The sequence below is a fragment of the Leucoraja erinacea genome, chromosome 19 (assembly GCF_028641065.1).
Source record: "Leucoraja erinacea ecotype New England chromosome 19, Leri_hhj_1, whole genome shotgun sequence".
Classification (NCBI taxonomy): Eukaryota; Metazoa; Chordata; class Chondrichthyes; order Rajiformes; family Rajidae; genus Leucoraja; species Leucoraja erinaceus.
Window position 1 is genome coordinate 26,541,315 of NC_073395.1, and position 18,353 is coordinate 26,559,667.

An 18,353-nucleotide genomic window follows, 5' to 3' on the forward strand; every position below is an offset into this window, starting at 1 on the left:
CTGTCACAGGACTCTGTACACGGGGCATATCCAATGGTGCTGTTTAGAATATAAAACATAAAATAATATAGCACAGGAACAGGCCCTTTGGCCCATGATGTCTTTGCTGGCTATAATGCCAATTTAAACTGCACATGATCTATATGACTCCATCCCCTGTCTGTTCATATGCCTTTTTAAATGCTCCTTAAATGTTGCTATAAAATCTGCTTCTACTATTCCAGATTTCCTGCCATCACGTTCCACGCACCAGCCGCTCCCTGTGTACTAGATACCTGCCACTTTCAATTCATTGTTAATTTCTGCCCGAGGCTGCTGATCCATTCCGTCATTGAGATAAATGAGACATTTGCTTTACCTTCAAAGTCTCATTATTTTCAACTCCCATCACGTAAATTCTGGAATGGTGTAATCTACAGTGCTCGCTATTAAATCATCAGATAATTTTCCCAAGATCATGCCAAGATTCGAATCATCTTCTCTCCACGGAGTTCTATCAAGTGTTATTATAATGCATCACTCTGACACTGTGCCACATTATCTGGTTTCAGACAAACAATGAGTGCATTTTGAGATGCAAAGTCTTGAAGCTGACTTGAGCACCCGGCTTTTTCATTCATCTCTATAGCAGTTGTATGATTTCTAGAGCATGCTCAGCATTTTCTGCCTTAACATTTCGTATTTGCAACAGCCAGGATTTTACCGTTTCTTTTGATTGCTGTATTATACAATGTAATCCAAATTTTACATGTGCATATGATTACTCGTAGATAGGAGTTAGTGAGATGGTCGTGCCTAGGGTACAGGCAGAGAATAGATGGGTAACCACCAGGAAAGGGAGTAGCCAGAGAGTGCAGGGGGCTATTCCCTTGACAACAATCCCCTGGGGCTATTCTCCTTGACAACAGGTATACTCCTTTGGATATTGTTGTGGGGGAATGATCAGTCAAGGGAGACCACTGCATTAATGGTGTCAGGGCTGGCTCTGAGGCACAGCGGGTAAGTGAAAGGCCAGACAAAGCCATAGTGAAAGGACATTAGGGACAGGCAGCGGATTCTGTGGCAGAAAACCGGACTCTAGGGTGGTGTGTTGCCTCCATGGTGCCAGGGTCGAGGATGTCTCTGAGCAGCTGCAAGACATTCTCAAGGGGGGAGGGTCAGCAGCTGCAAATTGTGCACATTAAACATATAAGATTATTAAGGCAGGAACCATGTTCCCGATGTTGGGAGGGAGGGGGGGGGGGGGGTCCAGAACCAGGGGCCGCAGTTTAAGAATAAGGGGTTGGCCATTTAGAACGGAGATGAGGAAAAACGTTTTCACCCAGAGAGTTGTGAATCTGGAATTCTCTGCCTCAGAAGTCAGTGATAGAGAGGGAGGGAAAACAGATGATGGAATTGTGTTACTAATCAGGGAGACTGTTGTGGCAGCACTCAAAGAAGACATACTGCAGAGCTTCTTTGCTGAGGCGACATGGGTAGCACTAGGAAATAAAGGTGCAAGTGCGCTTAATGAAATTGTACTCTAGGCTCCACGATGGCAAGTGGGAGATAGAGGAACAAATATGTAGATAGCTTACCAAAAGATGCCAAAGCAACAGAGTCGGCTTAGTGGGTGGCTTTAACTTTCCCAATATTGACTGGGTCTTGTTCAGTGCCAAAGGCTTAGACAGGGCAGAGTTTGTTAGGTTTCTTGAAGCAGTATGTGGATAGTCCAACGGGTACGTTCTAGACTTTGTGTTGAGAAATGAGCCTGGCCAGGTGACTGGTGTTTCAGTGGAGGAGCATTGAGGGGATGGTGATCACAATGCCATAAGTTTTAAGATTGTTTTAAATAAGGAGAAGGCTGGACCTTGCAGGAAGGAACCAAAGGGAATAAGACAAATTATAATATTATTTGGCAGGAACTTGGGAGAGTACACTGTTCATCCTGTGCATCTTAATCTTCTGAGATTGGGGACTGTGAGGAAGGCTGTCGAAGTGTACAGCGGGATATAGATCAGCTCCAGCAGAAGCTGGGGAAATGGTGGTCAAAGTTTAATCCGAGCAAGTGTGAGGTGTTTAGGAGGCTGATTGTAAGGGTTAATATTGCATGATTCCATACACCTTTCTCACCTTTTTTTGTGGTAAAACCGGTGTATGGTTGCCTGCTTTCATTGGTTGGGGCGTTGAATATAATTGTCAGTAAGTCATGTTTCAACTTTACAGGACTTTGGTTAGGCTGCATTTGGATTGTGTGTGCAGTTCCAGTCATCCCGTTGCAGGTAGAATGTGGAGGCTTTGGAAAGGGTGCAGAGGAGGTTTACTGGAATGATTCCTGACTTAGATACGGGGAAAGGTTGGACAGACTTGGATTGTTTTCTCTGGAACGCTGAAGATTGAAGCTAGAAGTGTATAATATTACGTGAGACATAGAAAGGGTAGACAGTCAGAACAATTTTCCCAGAATGGAAATATCAAATGCTAGAGGGCATAGCTTGAAGGTGAGAGGGACAAAGTTTAAAGGAGATGTGCAGGGCAAGATTTTATTTTTTTTACTTGGAGAAGGTGGCATGGGCCTGGAAAGTGCTGCTAGGGATGCTGGAGAAGGCAGATAAGATAGTTGCATTTAAGAGCATTTTGGATAGGCACCTGAATATGGAGGGATATGGATTATGTGCAGACAGGTAAGATTTGGTCCTGGCATCATGTTCGGTACAGGCAGAGTGAGCTGAAGGGCCTGGTCCTGTGATGTACTGTTCTAATACTCTATATTCTCATCAAATACCGTGCATTTATTAAGTTACTGCAAATGTGTTAAGAATATCAGAAAAAAATGCTTTGATCAAGCTTCTGAATAAAATTTTACAGAATTCCTCGATGCTTCAATCAGAAAAACGTTATGACTGTATCTCTACCTTTTCTGTTGTTTAGCAGATTCATCGCAAGGGGCATCAGCCTTCAGTGACCAATCAAATCAACAAATGAATGGCTCTCAACAAGCTGTTAATGTTATGCAGCCTGTTGTAGCACAAACACTGAATCCCCCACCATCCCAAACGATGGGTGTCTTTCCTTATCCATTGAATGTTCATCCTCCTTTAATGCATTTTCATAATCCCTATATCCACCCGCCTCCCCCAATGAATGTGCATGCAGGAATATCGGCAGTGCCACCACCAACTGCTGCGGGAAATCTCCCAAACAGCCCACCCCCACCACCACCTCCACCTCCACCCTCTCAGTCAGTGAACTACGCAGTACAACAGCTTGACCTGACGCAACCTCAGGTAAGTTCTTGACCAGAATTGAACATGAATATCATTTTCCAGCGTTTGTTTGTGTTTAGCAGAAAAATGGGGAGAAAGTGGTCAGTGTGTGCCAGCAGGAACTCTCTTGGTTGGTCCGTTTAAGACTAGGTTAAAGGCTTACACTGAATACAGCACTTTTGTGCTCATTGTTACAAACATTTCCTCTTGGAAATTTGAATTTTTTTTTAAACACATTGGGATAATATTTGCTTTTTGATGTTATTCATTTCGCTACGCTCAATCCAGATTTCTAGTGTGTTCAAGGGAGTTTTGTTCTAATTTACCTGTGCTCTTTGGCCATCTCGTTAACCTATTGGTTTGTCCCAGCATCTTGTATGATAATCCCACAGTAAAAATAAAAATGTTGATGAGGTGTAGATGAAGCTGTTTGTGGCATGGTGTTGTTCTTTGGAATAGTCCAGTTTGCAATACAAGGATGAATACAAAAAAAATTGCAATACATCTGTAACAAATGCTCTTTAGTCCTTGGTAGGGGTAAACAGCTGCTCTGCCATGTCTATAGTGGAAATGGGTAACTGATTTGTGGTAAATGCAGAATTCCAGACATTAACACGTCTTTAACTTGCTTCTGGACAAGAATGGCACAAAATCCTCTGACTCGGTGCAAAAATACCTTCCCTGAGATATAGAATGAAGTGCGTTCTAATCAGTTGTACAAATACTTTTAATTGTCATGATTTTTTGATTTCTTCACTATTGACAAGCGTTTTAGTTATATTTAGGGCTGAAATGTAAGCTCTGATCATCACGCATAGGGGCATCCCTATGTTTAAATATTGTCTTCCTCCTTATCAAACTGTTCCGTATGGCACTGCATCCTTCAGTTTGAAATAAAAGCTGCTAATTCATGTTTGGTCATTTTCATATTAGGAAGACAAATGTTCATCTTCCAACAGTGTTGTTGAATTTCTGGTGATGATTTTGACTCTGCTCTCTTGAACATCTGCAATAGGGCTGAGAAGTAATTGAGGAACAATCCAGACTTGCTGTTTTGTCAACCATTTTCTAAAAGAGAGAATTTGGAATCTATGCCAACCTAAATATTAATAACAGATGAATAGTCTGCTGCCTTAATGTCATTTCAGATTGGGTAACTTTTTTTGTTGTATCAAGAGATTTGTATGTGGATCTTTGTTGTGGAATTGGGGGTGTGTAATACATTTAATTGTATTGGATGAAACTTTGATGTGTACATTGAAGCTAGTGACTTGAAATCACACCTGATTTAATTGCATTCTGTAGTATAGCTCCTAAATGTTAAAATGAAAGTTGCCTTCTAGATATTTTTTTATGCATTTGACAGCTAATAAGTCATCACTAACAACTCATGCATTTGTAAAACTCTTTTTGCAGAAGTAACTATCTTATTAAATTCCATCGTTTTATCAAATGTTTGTTCTGCTTTTGTGGACACTAGAAATATTTGATATTTTACCTTGCTTGTGTTTTAGACTATCCCTCCTAGTGGTACGTCTGAAGTGGATTTGCAGACCAGTGCTGCGAGTGTACCCATTCCAGCCGAAGGCTCGAGCAAGGCAGTGCCTGTTTCACTTCCTCTCGATATTTCTTCTTCTGCCTTTCAGTCTGTCCAACAGGTCTTTGCAACTCTTTCAACTGCAAAGACTACAATGGAAAAAGAAAGCCTGAAGGAAGAATTTGAAGTAGAAAAGCCCAAAAAGGAGAAGGCAAGTCCAGAAGTAGTGAATTGATTACATTTACCAAATTACATTTCTCCACAACATTTTAGAATCAGAAATCAGGAGGAGGCAATTCAGCTTCTGTTTTTATAAGCCATTTGAACCTGTGAACAAAATAAAGTACCTGTGCTTTATGTAATGCAGTTTCATTGTTCCTTCGTCCATATTAGTTTATTGTTACCATCTGTTGTTGATTCATTGACGTCTTGTTCTGGGTTTGGTGTGATAGCTTGATAAAAGCTGGTTAATATATAACTTACAACTTTTTTTTCCAATACAGAAATATACTATTCAGGAAAGAGCTGTAGATGAGGTAAAACTAGCCATCAAGCCTTATTACCAGAAGAAGGACATTACCAAGGATGAATACAAAGAGATAGTCCGCAAGGCAGTGGATAAGGTAACATTTTTAAAATATATTGTGACTGTGCCATGATTATATATGGTGGTTGAAGAATAATTAGAAAAATACTTTAAAGAAGTGCTGCAAGAAATTGAACATTTGGTCATTTTTGTTTAATAATCAGTTTTAGGTTGCTAGTCAAAGTGTTCTAAGCCAGAGAAGACTAAATAGGTTTAAATTATCTATCGCACATATATATTTGTTCTTCCATTAAGGTTATTTTAATTCTTATTGCTGGTCCTTAAATCACATTACTATTAATTAATTTCGAAACAGTATAATAGATGCAGTAGCGAGCACTTACAAAATATTAGTTAAATGGGGACTGTCAGAATAATTTGTAAAGACCACACGTGAACATGATGGGATGTGCAGAAGGAAATTAGTGATTGTTCTGTATGTGGTAAAGGGTCTGGATTCCAGAAATCTGCAATGTCTTAAGTAGAGACTGTTAGATAGAAAACAACAAGACATTGACTAAAATTTGTAAAATGTCAACTGTTGCAATTGCTTGCAGCATTTATGTCTCTTCAAAGCGTGTTTGAAGAATGACTTGGACACAGGTTAAAGATCTATACATAACTAAAGATCTGATCATGTTATCTTCCGGTTTGCGCGGTCTTTCTATTTGCCCAAAAATGGTACGCGATTGCGCTACGATTTTTCGCCAGCTTACTCACCATTCTCCTGTGCTGCGAGTGCACCAAGTTTCGTTCCGATTGGTGGTCTAATGTAAAAGTCAGCGAGGTTTAAAAACCTTAAAAACCAAGCGTGCGCAGATCGATCTCCTCTCCTGTCAGTCAATGCCGCGTGGATTGGTCTTTTCTCCTGTCACTCTGCGGGATGGTCCGCCCCTTCCTGTGCCATCGCATCTTTACTGGAGCTGAGGATGGCTGGGGGATGTTTCCAACTGGACACAATTTTCGGAGGGACCAGTAGTGGCCCGGCCCAGCCCGGCGTGGAGTCGGAGATGTCACTGATGTCGCCAAACGGAAAGTGGAGACTCTGATCCCGGCGGAGGAGAACGTCCAGCGACCAGCGCCCGCTGTGAGTCCCCATTGCACCGTCAGCTCCAGCCCCTTCCCCTCTGGTCCCCCTTCCTGGCTCCTGCCCCCCTCCCCGTGTTATCCCCCACAATCCCCGTCTCTTCTCCGAGCTCTCCCCGCCCACACACCCCTCCCCCTCCCACAACCCCCCCAGCGCACACACACACCCCTCGCCCACAACCCCCGCCCACACACAAGCCCGCCGCACTCTCCCCTCTGCCCACACACCCCCCCTTGCCCACAACCCCCAGCCCACACACACACACACACGCGGTAGCGCTTTCCCCCCACTGGCCCCCGACAGGCGGCGCCTGAAACCAACCCCTCCCCTGGCTGCAGAATGTTCCCCGCCTGAAGCCGTTCCCATCCCCGACTACAGGACGCTCCCGCCGGCCCCTGCCTGAAGCCATCCCCATCCCCAGCTGCAGTCCATTTAGAGTGGGGAGGGGGGGGATCAGGGATGTCACAACAGGAACCCGTCAGCCGAACCTGCGGAGTTAGGGGCTGTGGGCGAGTGGTGACATATTGTGTTGGGGGAACAGGTGAGTGATGGAATATTGCGTTGGGAAATGGGTTGTGTTGGGGGACCAGGCCTCCCGTGTGACTGGGACCCAACGGGTACCACTTAGTCTAGTAAATATTAACATTTGTAGGACTCGAGATAGGTGACTTTGCAGAAATGGCAAAGAAAAACTGCAGGAGGACATGGGGCTAGGAGCATGCTCTTATATTAAAAATATACAAAAGGTGAATGTAGACCTGCATAATTGATAAAAGTGGAGATATCATAACTAGCATAGTGCTGACAATACTGGACTAATAACCCAAGGACTTGAACAAATGGGATCGAGACAAGTTTAAATCCCACCAATGCCTCTGGAGAATTTAAATGTAATAATGAAATTAATCTAGAATAGTAATGACAAAACCACCGGAATGTTTATCAAAAAAGTATTATCCGGTACTATTTGGAGTGGAATATCATTATTTTGTATGGCTTATATGTGACTGCAGACTTACTAATATGGTTAACTCTGAACTACATTGTGAAATGCTTTTGAAAACCTTGCAGTTCCAATTCATTTGGAAACAATTGCTTGCCTTTATCACTGATGCATAGAAGTGAATGAAATAAGTCATTGCATTGCATTGACTACTCTCGGCAGATGAATCAGTCTATTCTTAGGGTGAGCAGTAGCCAGTAATATTTGTGCCTCGAGTGTAGGCAATGGCCGAAACCAGCAAGGGACATTCAATGCATTACCATTACTGAGGGCTCCATATTAACATCCTTCAGACTAGAATGGGTCAGAGGCTGGGTTATCCTGCAGTGATTGACTCATCTCATCTGATGCCTTAAATTTGACGAGACATATGAAGTGTGTCATGGGATGTTCTCCACTTGCTCGGATGAGTGCAGTCCCAACTGATCTCAAGAAGATTGTCATTATTCCAAAATAGAATTATCCTGTTTATTGGTACCCTATCTCCCACCCTAAACATTCATGTCCTACTCCCCCTGCACACAGAACAGTAAACCCTCGTAATTACAGACCACTTTATAACAGATTTCTGTTATCGCAGACGGACAAAGACATATAAAGAAGGGGGGTGGAGGTAGTTAGTTATTTACAATTGGAAAATTCAATGTGCATGTCATTAGGTTGTAGAATACCCAAATGGAATACGAGGTGCTGTTCCTCCAGTTTGTGTGTGGCTTCACTCTGGCAATGGAGGAGGCCGAGGACAGAAAGGTTGGTATGGGAAGGGGAGTTAAAATGCTTAGCAACCAGGAGATCCAGCAGGCCTTGGTGGACCGAGTCAGCGAAACAGTAGCATGGTTTACACTTGGTCTTGCCAATGTAAAGGCCACATCGGGAGCACCAAATACAGTAGGCGAGATTAAAGGCAGTGCATGTAAACCTGTGTCTCAGCTGTCAGGGCTGTTTTTGTCCCTGGATGGATGTAAGGGAGGAGGTGTAGGCACAGGTGTTACAGCTCCTGTGTTTGCAACGGAAAGTACCTGGGGAGGAAGTTGTTTGGGTGGGAAGGCATGTGTGAACGAATGAGTTGCAGAGGAAGTAGTCTCTGTAAAGAAGTGGAACTGGGAAGATGCGACTGGTGGATTTCATGTTGAACGTGATGGAAATGTTGGAGAATGACGTGTTGGATGCGGAGGCTGGTGGGGGTGTTCGCAGAGTGTGTTCGCAAGCATCTCCTCTAATTTCGTCTACTGCATTTGGTTTTCTTGATTTGGCCTATATATTGGCAAGACCAAGCTTGGACTATGCGACTATTTTCCCCATTCTATTCCATCTCTATCTCTACCTCTACCTCTTGCCTCACATTTCACATCTCTCCTTGCCACACAGAATTCTGTCTCCTTTTAATCTGTGACCATTGTGCACCCATCTGCCAATGAATCTCCCTCACCTGTATCCATCTATCACTTGCCTGGCTTTGTCCCACCCACAACTGCCTTCCAGCTTTCTCCCTCTCCACTGCAGTCTGAAGAAGGGTCTCAATCCGAAACATCGCCTATTCATGTCCACCAGAGACGCTGCCTGACTCGTTGGGTTACTTCAGTACTTTTTTGCTGTTCCCTGTGTCTAAATAATTGAATCAGTTCAGCATGCAAAAAGGTAGAGAGCTGGTGGCAGACAACTCTAAAGGTATACAACTCTAAAGTAGTATCTACCAATACTCTTCTCCGCCTGGCAGAGCTGGCCCTTACCCTCAACAACTTCTCCTTCGACTCATCACACTTTCTCCAAACCCAAGGCGTAGCTATGGGCCCAAGCTATGCCTGTCTCTTTGTAGGGTACGCCGAACAAGCACTGTTCCAGGTGTACACTGGCCCTATCCCTGAACTCTACCTCCGCTACATTGACGACTGCATATGTGCTACCTCCTGCACCCATGCAGAACTCACTGACTTCATCAACTTCACCACCAATTTCCATCCTGCACTCAAATTCACTTGGACCATCTCCGACATCTCCCTACCATTTCTAGATTTCACCGTTTCCATCACAGGAGACAGACTATTGACCAACATCTACTACAAACCTACTGACTCCCACAGCTATCTAGACTACACTTCTTCCCACCCTGCTTCCTGCAAAGAACCTATCCCCTACTCCCAATTCCTCCGTCTACGCCCTGAATGAGGTTTTCCATACCAGATGTCCTCATTTAGGAAACGGGGGTTCCCCTTTTCCATCATAAATGTAAGGGTTGGAGGAGGTGCAACTAGTGTTTCATCGATATCCCGCAACTCCGCTCTTGCTCCCCCTCCCATTCGTAACAAGAACAGAGTCTCCCTTGTCCTCACCTTTCAACCCATCAGCCGTCGCATGCAGCATATTATCATCCAACATTTTCGCTACCTCCAACGGGATCCCACTACTGGCCACATCTTCCCATCTCCACCCCTTTCTGCTTTCCGCAGAGACCGTTCCCTCCGCAACTCCCTGGTTAACCCATCCCTTCCCATCCAGATCACCCCCTCCCCAGTACTTTCCCCTGCAACCGCAGGAGATGCAACACCTGTCCCTTTATTTCTCCCCTCGACTCCATCCAAGGACCCAAACAGTCTTTCCAGGTGAGGCAGAGGTTCACTTGCACCTCTTCCAACCTCATCTACTGTATCCTCCATTCCAGGAGTCAACTTCTTTACATTGGTGAGACCAGGTGCAGGTTCGTTTCGCTGAAAACCTCCGCTCAGTCCGTCTTAACCTACTTGATCTCCGCGTGCTCAGCAGTTCTACCCCTCCCATTCCTAATCTGACCTTTCTGTCCTGGGCTTCCTCCATTGGCAGAGTGAGGCCTAGCGCAAAGTGGAGGAACAGCACTTCATATGTCTCATGGGTAGCTTGCACCCCAGCGGTATGCACATTGACCTCTAACTTCAAATAGTCCTTGTTTTCCCTCTCTATTCCCTTCCCCTTCCCAGTTCTCCGACCAGTCTTATTGTCTCCGACTCCATTCTATCTTGGTCCCGCACACTCCCTTGATATCAGTCTGAAGAAGGGACTCGACCCGAAACGTCACCCATTCCTTCTCCAGAGATGCTGCCTGTCCCGCTGAGTTACTCCAGTATTCTGTGTCTACCTATGATTTAAACCAACAGTTCTTTCCTACACAACTCTAAAGGAAATTCAGCAACTCATTAATGCAAACTCATTAAACAGGCATTTCCTTTTAATTAACACTCTCCGCCTGGTGGAACTTGTCCTTGCATTCCACAACTTTTTAAAGATGTGACCATGGGCCCCAGCAATGCTTGCTTTTTTTGTTGGTTACATTGAACAGTCCTTGTTCCAAACGTACACTATCATCATCCCCCAGCTCTTTTCCGCTAAGTCGACAACTGCTTAGGGGCTGCCTCCTGCACCCGTGCAGAACCTGTTGATTTCATTAACTTTACCAATAACTTCCACCCTACCCTCAAATTCATTTTGACTATCTTTGACATCTCTCTACCATTCCTTCATCTCTCTGTATCCATCGTATGGATATACCATCAATTGACATCTACAACAAACCCACTGACCCCCAGTTATGTGGACTACACCTCCTCCTATCCTGCCTCTTGCATAGACTCTGCAAGAGGACTACTCTCAATTTTGCCATCCATACCGCACCTGCTCCCAGGATGAGACTTTCCATTCTAGATACCCAAGATGTCCTTTCTTTAGTAAACGTGGTTTTCCCTTTGCTGTCATAGATGGCTGCCTTACCCACATCTCATCTGTGTCCTGCAGTTCTACTCTTGTACCCCTTCCCCACAGACAGGGAGGGGAAGATAGAATTCCCCAGGTCCTCACCTTTCACCCCACCAGGCTCTGCATCCAACACATCATTCTCAGACGTTTCCGCCACCTGCAAGGTGATTCCATCACCATCATGCTATCCCCACCCCTTTCCACCTTCTGCAGAGACTACTCGTTCCAACTCCTTAGTTTACTCGTCCCTTCCAACTAAAACAACCCCCTCCCCAGGTACTTTCCTCTGCAACTGCACGAGTTGTAACACTTGTCCCTAAACTTCCTCCCACACCTCTATCCAAAATCCCCAACAGTCCTTCCAGGTGAGACAGAGGCTATCTTGCACGTCTTCTAACCTCATCTACTGCAACAGCATTCCCAATGTGGCGTCCTGTACATCGGCGAGACCAAACTTAAACTCGGTAACCATTTTGCCAAACACTTGCACTCAGTTTGTCACGGACAAGGCCTACTGTACAAGGTCAAGTTCCAGTTGCTAACTCCTCTTCCCATTACTGGCCTTTCTGTCCTGGGCCTCCTCCATTGCTAGAGTGAAGCCATGCACAAACTGGACGAAAAGCACCTCATATTCTGCTTGGATAAGTTTTCAACCTGACAGTATGAACGTTGAATAGTCCAATTTTAGGCAACCAATTAAACCCCTCCCCTTTCCTTCGCTCCCCTTCTCTTCCCTGTGCCCTACCTGGATGTGCACCTATTTTTCCCCCCTCTCCTTCCACTCGCATTCCTTCCTCTAGCTTCACAATTCACAACTCTTCAATCCTTTTGTCTCACACCTTGAGACAATTGATAGCAGATTTGGCTCCATGGAAGGAAGCAGAGGGTGATGGTGAAGAGTTGCTTCTCGGACGGGAGGCCTGTGACTAGTGGTGTGCCTCAACGTTCAGTGTTGGCCTCGTTACTGTTTGTCATCTACATCAATGATTTGGATGATAACATACAGGGCAACGTTGGCAAGTTTGCTGATGATGCAAAAGTTTGTGGTTTTGCAGATAGTGAAGATGGTTGTGAAAGTTTGCAGCCAGATCTGGATCGATTGGCGAGGTGAGTGGAGGAATGGTTGATGGAATTTAATACAGAGAAATGTGAGATGATGCATTTTTGGATGTCGATCCAGGGCAGGGCCTACACAATAAATGTCAGGCCTCTGGGTAGTGTTGTAGAGCAAAGAGATCTACGAGTGCAGGTGCATGGTTCCTTGAAGGCTGAGTCACAGGTAGAATTGATGGTCAAAAAGGCTTTTGGCAATTTGGCCTTTACCAGTCAGAGTATTAAGAAGTTGGGAGGTCATTTGCTGTTGTATAAGACGTTGGTGAAACCACATTTAGAATATTGTGTTCAGTTCTGGGCACCATGTTATAGGAACAATATTGTCAAGCTTGAATGGGTTCAGAAAGGATTTACAAGGATGTTGCCAGGACTAGAGGTGTGAGCTATAGGGAGAGGTTGAGTAGGCTGGGTCTCTATTACATGGAGCGCAGGAAGATGAGGGGAGATCTTATAGAGGTGTACAAAATCATGAGGAATAGATCAGGAAGAAACGTCACCCATTCCATCTCTCCAGAGATGCTACCTGTCCCACTGAATTACTCCAGCATTTTGTGTCTATCTTCGATTATAACCAGCATTTGCAGTTCTTTCCTGCACACTTCAGATCAGATGCATCTGTGAATAAGAGATTTAGTGGTCCTTTTGTGTGGCATTCATCAAACAGACTATATCAGATTTTAATCTTTACCATAATTTTGTTTCTAAATTGATTAATTTCCAGTCTACCATATTTACTGAATTAATCCACTGAAATGTGTATGTTTATTTCTAAGGTTTGCCATAGCAAGAGTGGTGAAGTAATCCCAGGAAAAGTAGCAAACTTGGTAAAAGCATACGTAGAGAAATATAAACATGCAAGGAAAGGAAACGCAAAGCCCGAAGAATCCAGTATCATTGGGAACAAGTCTTTTTAAACAATATAAAGATATAGCAGATTGATTACCAGTGTTAACATGAACCCAAAATAGAATGATGAGTAGGAAATTTGTTTTCCATTGGTTCATATAATTTTTCCTACGGAGATTGTGTTTTTTTTTAAACTGATGCATTTGGGACACCACAATAACATGAAATGAAAGCATGCTGTTGTTAGTTCAATGGAGTTGCAAGGATAATATGATCTGTCCTATCCACTCCTGTGGGCTCTCAGTAGATCAGCTGTATAAATGTGATATTTGTTTAGATGATTTCCTAATGTATCAAATTATCTCTTACTGATTCTTTTTTGTTAACTAGTTAAGTGTTTTTTTGTAAACAGTTTGTATGCTGTACAAATGCCTCCAGGTTTAACTGGAAGCATTGGATCATGTAGCTGCACTGAAGACTGGCAACTGAGGCTGTTCAGCTATTTTAGTGCATTTAGGGTCTAAACAAAAATGATTAACTCTGCTAGGACTGTTGCTCAGTGGGAAAATGTTTGATAAAAGATTTGATTCTATAGTTTCATTTTTGAGAAAAGCAGAAAAGAATGGTTTAAAATGTGATTGGAGTATTCTGTAATACTTAACCTCCACACCAAAATAAATTTTCTGCTGCTTGTCAAAACAGTTTCTGGGTCTTGATGAACATGTATATGGGTTTAAATTTATTGAAGATCAGATGAGAAATTTGTACATCTACTCCAGACGTGGAATCCTTTGTAAAAGTATTTTTGTTTGATGTCCTGGTGATGGTTTTAGAGTAGTACATTCCATTAGATACTGACATTGTTCAGCTAACTTTAAACACAATGAATTAGTATGGCAACGGCCGATTCAAATACTGGGGTTGGATCCTGTATTGTATTGCCTATATAACTTACATATTGAATGAAGCTTTTTTTGGTATTATCAAACAGCTTGAGGTCTGTATTTCTACAGCTTCCAAAACACTATTGTCAGCAGTGCTTAATTGTTTTTTATATTATAGCTGATAATCATGTAGAACAATATCACATGCCTGCTAGTTGTTGTTTAATGGAATCTTGTAATACAACATCAGTTGTTCCTCCCTCCTTTTTCATTTTCTTTATGCCCCTCCTCTGGATTTCCTTTAAATCCTTTAGGTTATATCAAATACCTTTCACATGCTTGCATTTTGGATAAGAGGACTAGCATATTTTATATTGGCAATACAATTTATTGAAAAGCCTCACACTTCATTCAAAAATGTACTAATGAAAGGAATGAGTGCGAGAAATCATTAATTCCAAGAAAAGGTTGGTAAATTTTACATACGGTAAAAGTGCGGGATTAACATTGCGAAAGTTATCAGCCTATTTGAAGGTATACATGCAAAGCTAAGTGTATACATTAAAAACCGCCTAACATGTTAATTATTGCATGTTCGTCATTCATTTATTCTCATAGACTATACAAGGCAGAAAAAGGTTTAACCAGATTCATAGAAAATAAATGAGTTGCAAGAAGTGTGTCCTGTAACCACAAATATCAGTCTCCTCAAAAGTCTCTGAACTTCCAGTGTTTTTGTTGAAAAAAAACCTTGACTGACAAAGCAGTTTATTCTCAATGGGCTTTGAAAATATTCAGTTGAAATGATTCGGTATGCGATGGGGCCTTTAAATTTTTCTGGAATAGAATAGAAAAATGCCTCGTATTCAAAAACATTGGTCGTAATTTAATCTCTAAAATTACAGAACATCATGGTTCGTTATCCGTTAAGAGATTAAGAAAAATATACTTAGCTGGGGAATTATTAATGAGGGGCAGCTTTGCTTTCAGTTCTCTAAACATGCATCCTTAATCCACAAATCTAAAATGTATTTTTCTGGAAATTAATCACTTCAATACTAACGTGTATTGTACCTTGGGACTCAAGGATCAACATTTTAGGATGCTTATTCTCCTCTTGGGTGCCCAGTTTATGGTGGGAGTGGAGTTTTCAATAGGATAGGAGAAATATAATTTTGTTATTAACAAAATACATTTTGGCATGGTATTTGACCATTGGATAATATCAAACCAGTTTCAATCCTGTCCATATGCAAATTTTCTAACAGGGTTACCAGATAGGAAACCTGTTTTCCCATTCCCGTCTGGCACTAATTGTTCAATCTGCTGACAGTATAATTGAGATCATGTAGTCAACACTAACCAGAAATCAAAGTGCACCCTCTATCTAGTTAGGCAGCTCAAACTCACACATCTCAGAAACATACCCACTAGGGTGCGACAAAGGTTCACCTGTATCCCCTCCAACCTCATCTACTGCATCCGCTGCTCTAGATGTCAGCTGATTTACATCGGGGAGACTAAGCGGAGGTTGGGCGATCGTTTCGCCGAACACCTCCGCTCAGTCCGCAATAACCTACCTGAACTCCTGGTGGCTCAGCACTTCAACTCCCCCTCCCATTCCCAATCCGACCTCTCTGTCCTGGGTCTCCTCCATTGCCAGAGTGAGCAACACCTGAAATTGGAGGAACAGCACCTCATATTCCGCCTGGGTAGCTTGCGTCCTGACGGCATGAACGTTGAATTCTCCCAATTTTGCTAGCCCTTGCTGTCTCCTCCCCTTCCTTAACCCTCGAGCTGTCTCCTCCCATCCCCCCGCCCTCGGGCTCCTCCTCCTCCCTTTTTCCTTCCTTCTCCCCCCCACCCCCCATCAGTCTGAAGAAGGGTTTCGGCCCGAAACGTCGCCTATTTCCTTCACTCCATAGATGCTGCTGCACCCGCTGAGTTTCTCCAGCATTTTTGCGTACCTTCGATCTTCCAGCATCTGCAGTTCCTTCTTGAACACTAGGGAGAGGTGCCAGTTTTCATGTTGAGGATTAGCATTTACAGGTCATTACCACTGTTCACCTCTGCAGAATTCAGTATTAATTATCTGGATGTGATCATTGTGCAGTTTGGAATCTCTGTAATTGCTTGGTACCAAAGGCTGTTTGAGTTTGTCTATGTTGTTTGTTTTGAGGAGGAAGTGATTTGCTGTGAACTTGTTGATTACATGTTTATTGAGCCACAATTATAAATTAGATGTTTCAGCATAAATCTCAGTGCTCAAAAGGGTAAGACAGCTTTGTTACCATATGGTCAGCAATGTTGATGATATCCCCTATCCAAGACAATTTGCACAATTCTTTCAGCTGGTTGTGAATGGTTTTTTAGACACATGATTGTATCAACAGGTTCAAGTAAACTATGATTAGGTGGACTGTACTGGAGTAGGTTTGTATTATTTGTCTTACTGCTAATCAAAATCTGTTGCTCATGTGTCGACATGCATTGTGGTTTATCAGCAGCTAAAATTGTAGGTGTAAGGCTATTAATGCATCTCACATGGGTACATACAGGATGTTACCAAAGGCCAAGCATCTGCTTAATATTTTGAAAGTCCTAGTGTAACCTGGTGGATATGGGCACGAATCAACCTTTAGCCCTGAGCAGATCCACCTTTGTATTTAATACCTTCTCTTCATACCGATTTATGTAGAGCAGAATAGATGGAAAAAATATGCTTACATTTATCTGTAAACAAAGAATTGTTGACTCTGGCTTGATTTGAATTTCTTTTTAAAATGGTAGATTGGTGCAGGTATTTCAGTCTCCTGGATTGTTCAAATTACTGTATTTTACCTATTTTGTAAAATAGTTCTGTTGTGTGATGTACATAGTTTAAACTAATAAAACCCTTTTGGTTTGCATTGTAAACATTTTATTTATAAATGTTTCACTGAACCCTTTAAAACAGACTTGATTTCTAAGCAAGTGCTCATCTTCCCCATACATTTGGTAGGAGTGGTTAAGAGAACTCTCTACCATGTTACACCTTGTTTTCAAGTTTACTATTTCTGAACCTTAAAGGATTTTTAAATTTTGTGGTAATTGGAATAATATTGAAAACCCTCTGCTCATACAAAATGTTAAATAGATTAACAAACCCCAGACTGGTATTGTCCATAACAAGACAATATTAGGCACATTGAATACTGGAATGTCAACTTCACACAAAGAATTTTGAGCAAAAACTATGCGAGAGGACCTTAGTGTGTCAAGCAGCATTTGTAGAGGGAAATGGACAGTTGACATTTGGGGTCTGAGCCCTTCAAAGCTGGTAGAAAGAAGTGGGGCAAGAGCTTGTGCTAAATGGAACCATGTAAGGATGGGTTGATCTGCAGATGTCAGGTGGTGTAGAAAACATGGCTGATTTGCAACGATGTTACTAGTAATGTAAAACATTAAGCATATTTATTTCTCTGACTATAGTTTTGATTGAGTGCATTATAAAGCATAATCAAAAGCTATCAACGTGGACACAGAAAATAACATTTTCAATGAATGGTAGAATGTGAAGCTTGCTCTCTCCGTGAGTGGTTAATACACGGGTGTTGCATCAATGGGACACTGGATGCCATTAATTCACTGTTATAATCAGAATAGAATACTGCCTCAATAGTAGTGAGTGGTGTTACAATTTAGTAAAGGCCTGATCTCCATCTGAATGCAACAAGTTGCTTACAAGGCCTACATTGAGACATGTGTGACATACTGCCTAATCCATAAATAGCTGCACAGTGACGATCACAATTAAAGCAAAATGTATTCTGATACACAAACAGTAACTTTCAAAGCATATTCTGTGGAGGCAACCACATTTCTGTACAAGCAGAAATAGCAAGTTTGATGCTCAACCATGTTGGAACTGGTGGCTTTGTGCTAGAATGAAGTTGAAGAGCATTGATAAATCCAATAAAGAATGCAGAAGTAGCTTCTTCACCCAATGGACTGGCAATAATATGCTAGTAAGAGTAACTAAGGAAACTAATAGGAAACATATATCCCAGCCGGTATATCACACTGGCAGCAACCATGTGACATTGCACTTGTCAATAAATATTCAAACAAAGGGGTAACAAAAGAGTATATTTTATCAGGACTGTCAGTTAAAACTTTTCAAAGCAGAGTGAAAATAGTTCCCTTTAATTCAAGCACTCTTCATTTGTTGTAATTAACTCTTGGACAGCTTCCACTGCTAATTAAGAATGAAACAGGCAGCAACACGATTATGTCTTTTTTTACTTTCTATAAATTATACTTGAAATAAATGAGTGAAAACAAAAACAA

General features: G+C 42.4%; 1 protein-coding gene across 5 annotated transcripts in view; it reads left to right on the forward strand.

The window, feature by feature from the left end:
* Positions 1 to 14,602, forward strand: part of scaf11 (SR-related CTD-associated factor 11) — a 59,114-nt gene extending 44,512 nt beyond the window's left edge. For 4 of the 5 annotated variants that reach the window (XM_055650702.1, XM_055650701.1, XM_055650700.1 and 1 more), the window contains 4 exons: positions 2,911 to 3,266; positions 4,760 to 4,993; positions 5,286 to 5,405; positions 13,068 to 14,602. In XM_055650702.1, the coding sequence (XP_055506677.1) occupies positions 2,911 to 3,266; positions 4,760 to 4,993; positions 5,286 to 5,405; positions 13,068 to 13,208 (851 nt within the window). In that variant the 3' untranslated portion in view covers positions 13,209 to 14,602. The remainder of the gene's footprint in view (positions 1 to 2,910; positions 3,267 to 4,759; positions 4,994 to 5,285; positions 5,406 to 13,067) is intronic. The other variant, XM_055650699.1, reaches the window with a different exon arrangement.
* Positions 14,603 to 18,353: the final 3,751 nt, after the last annotated feature.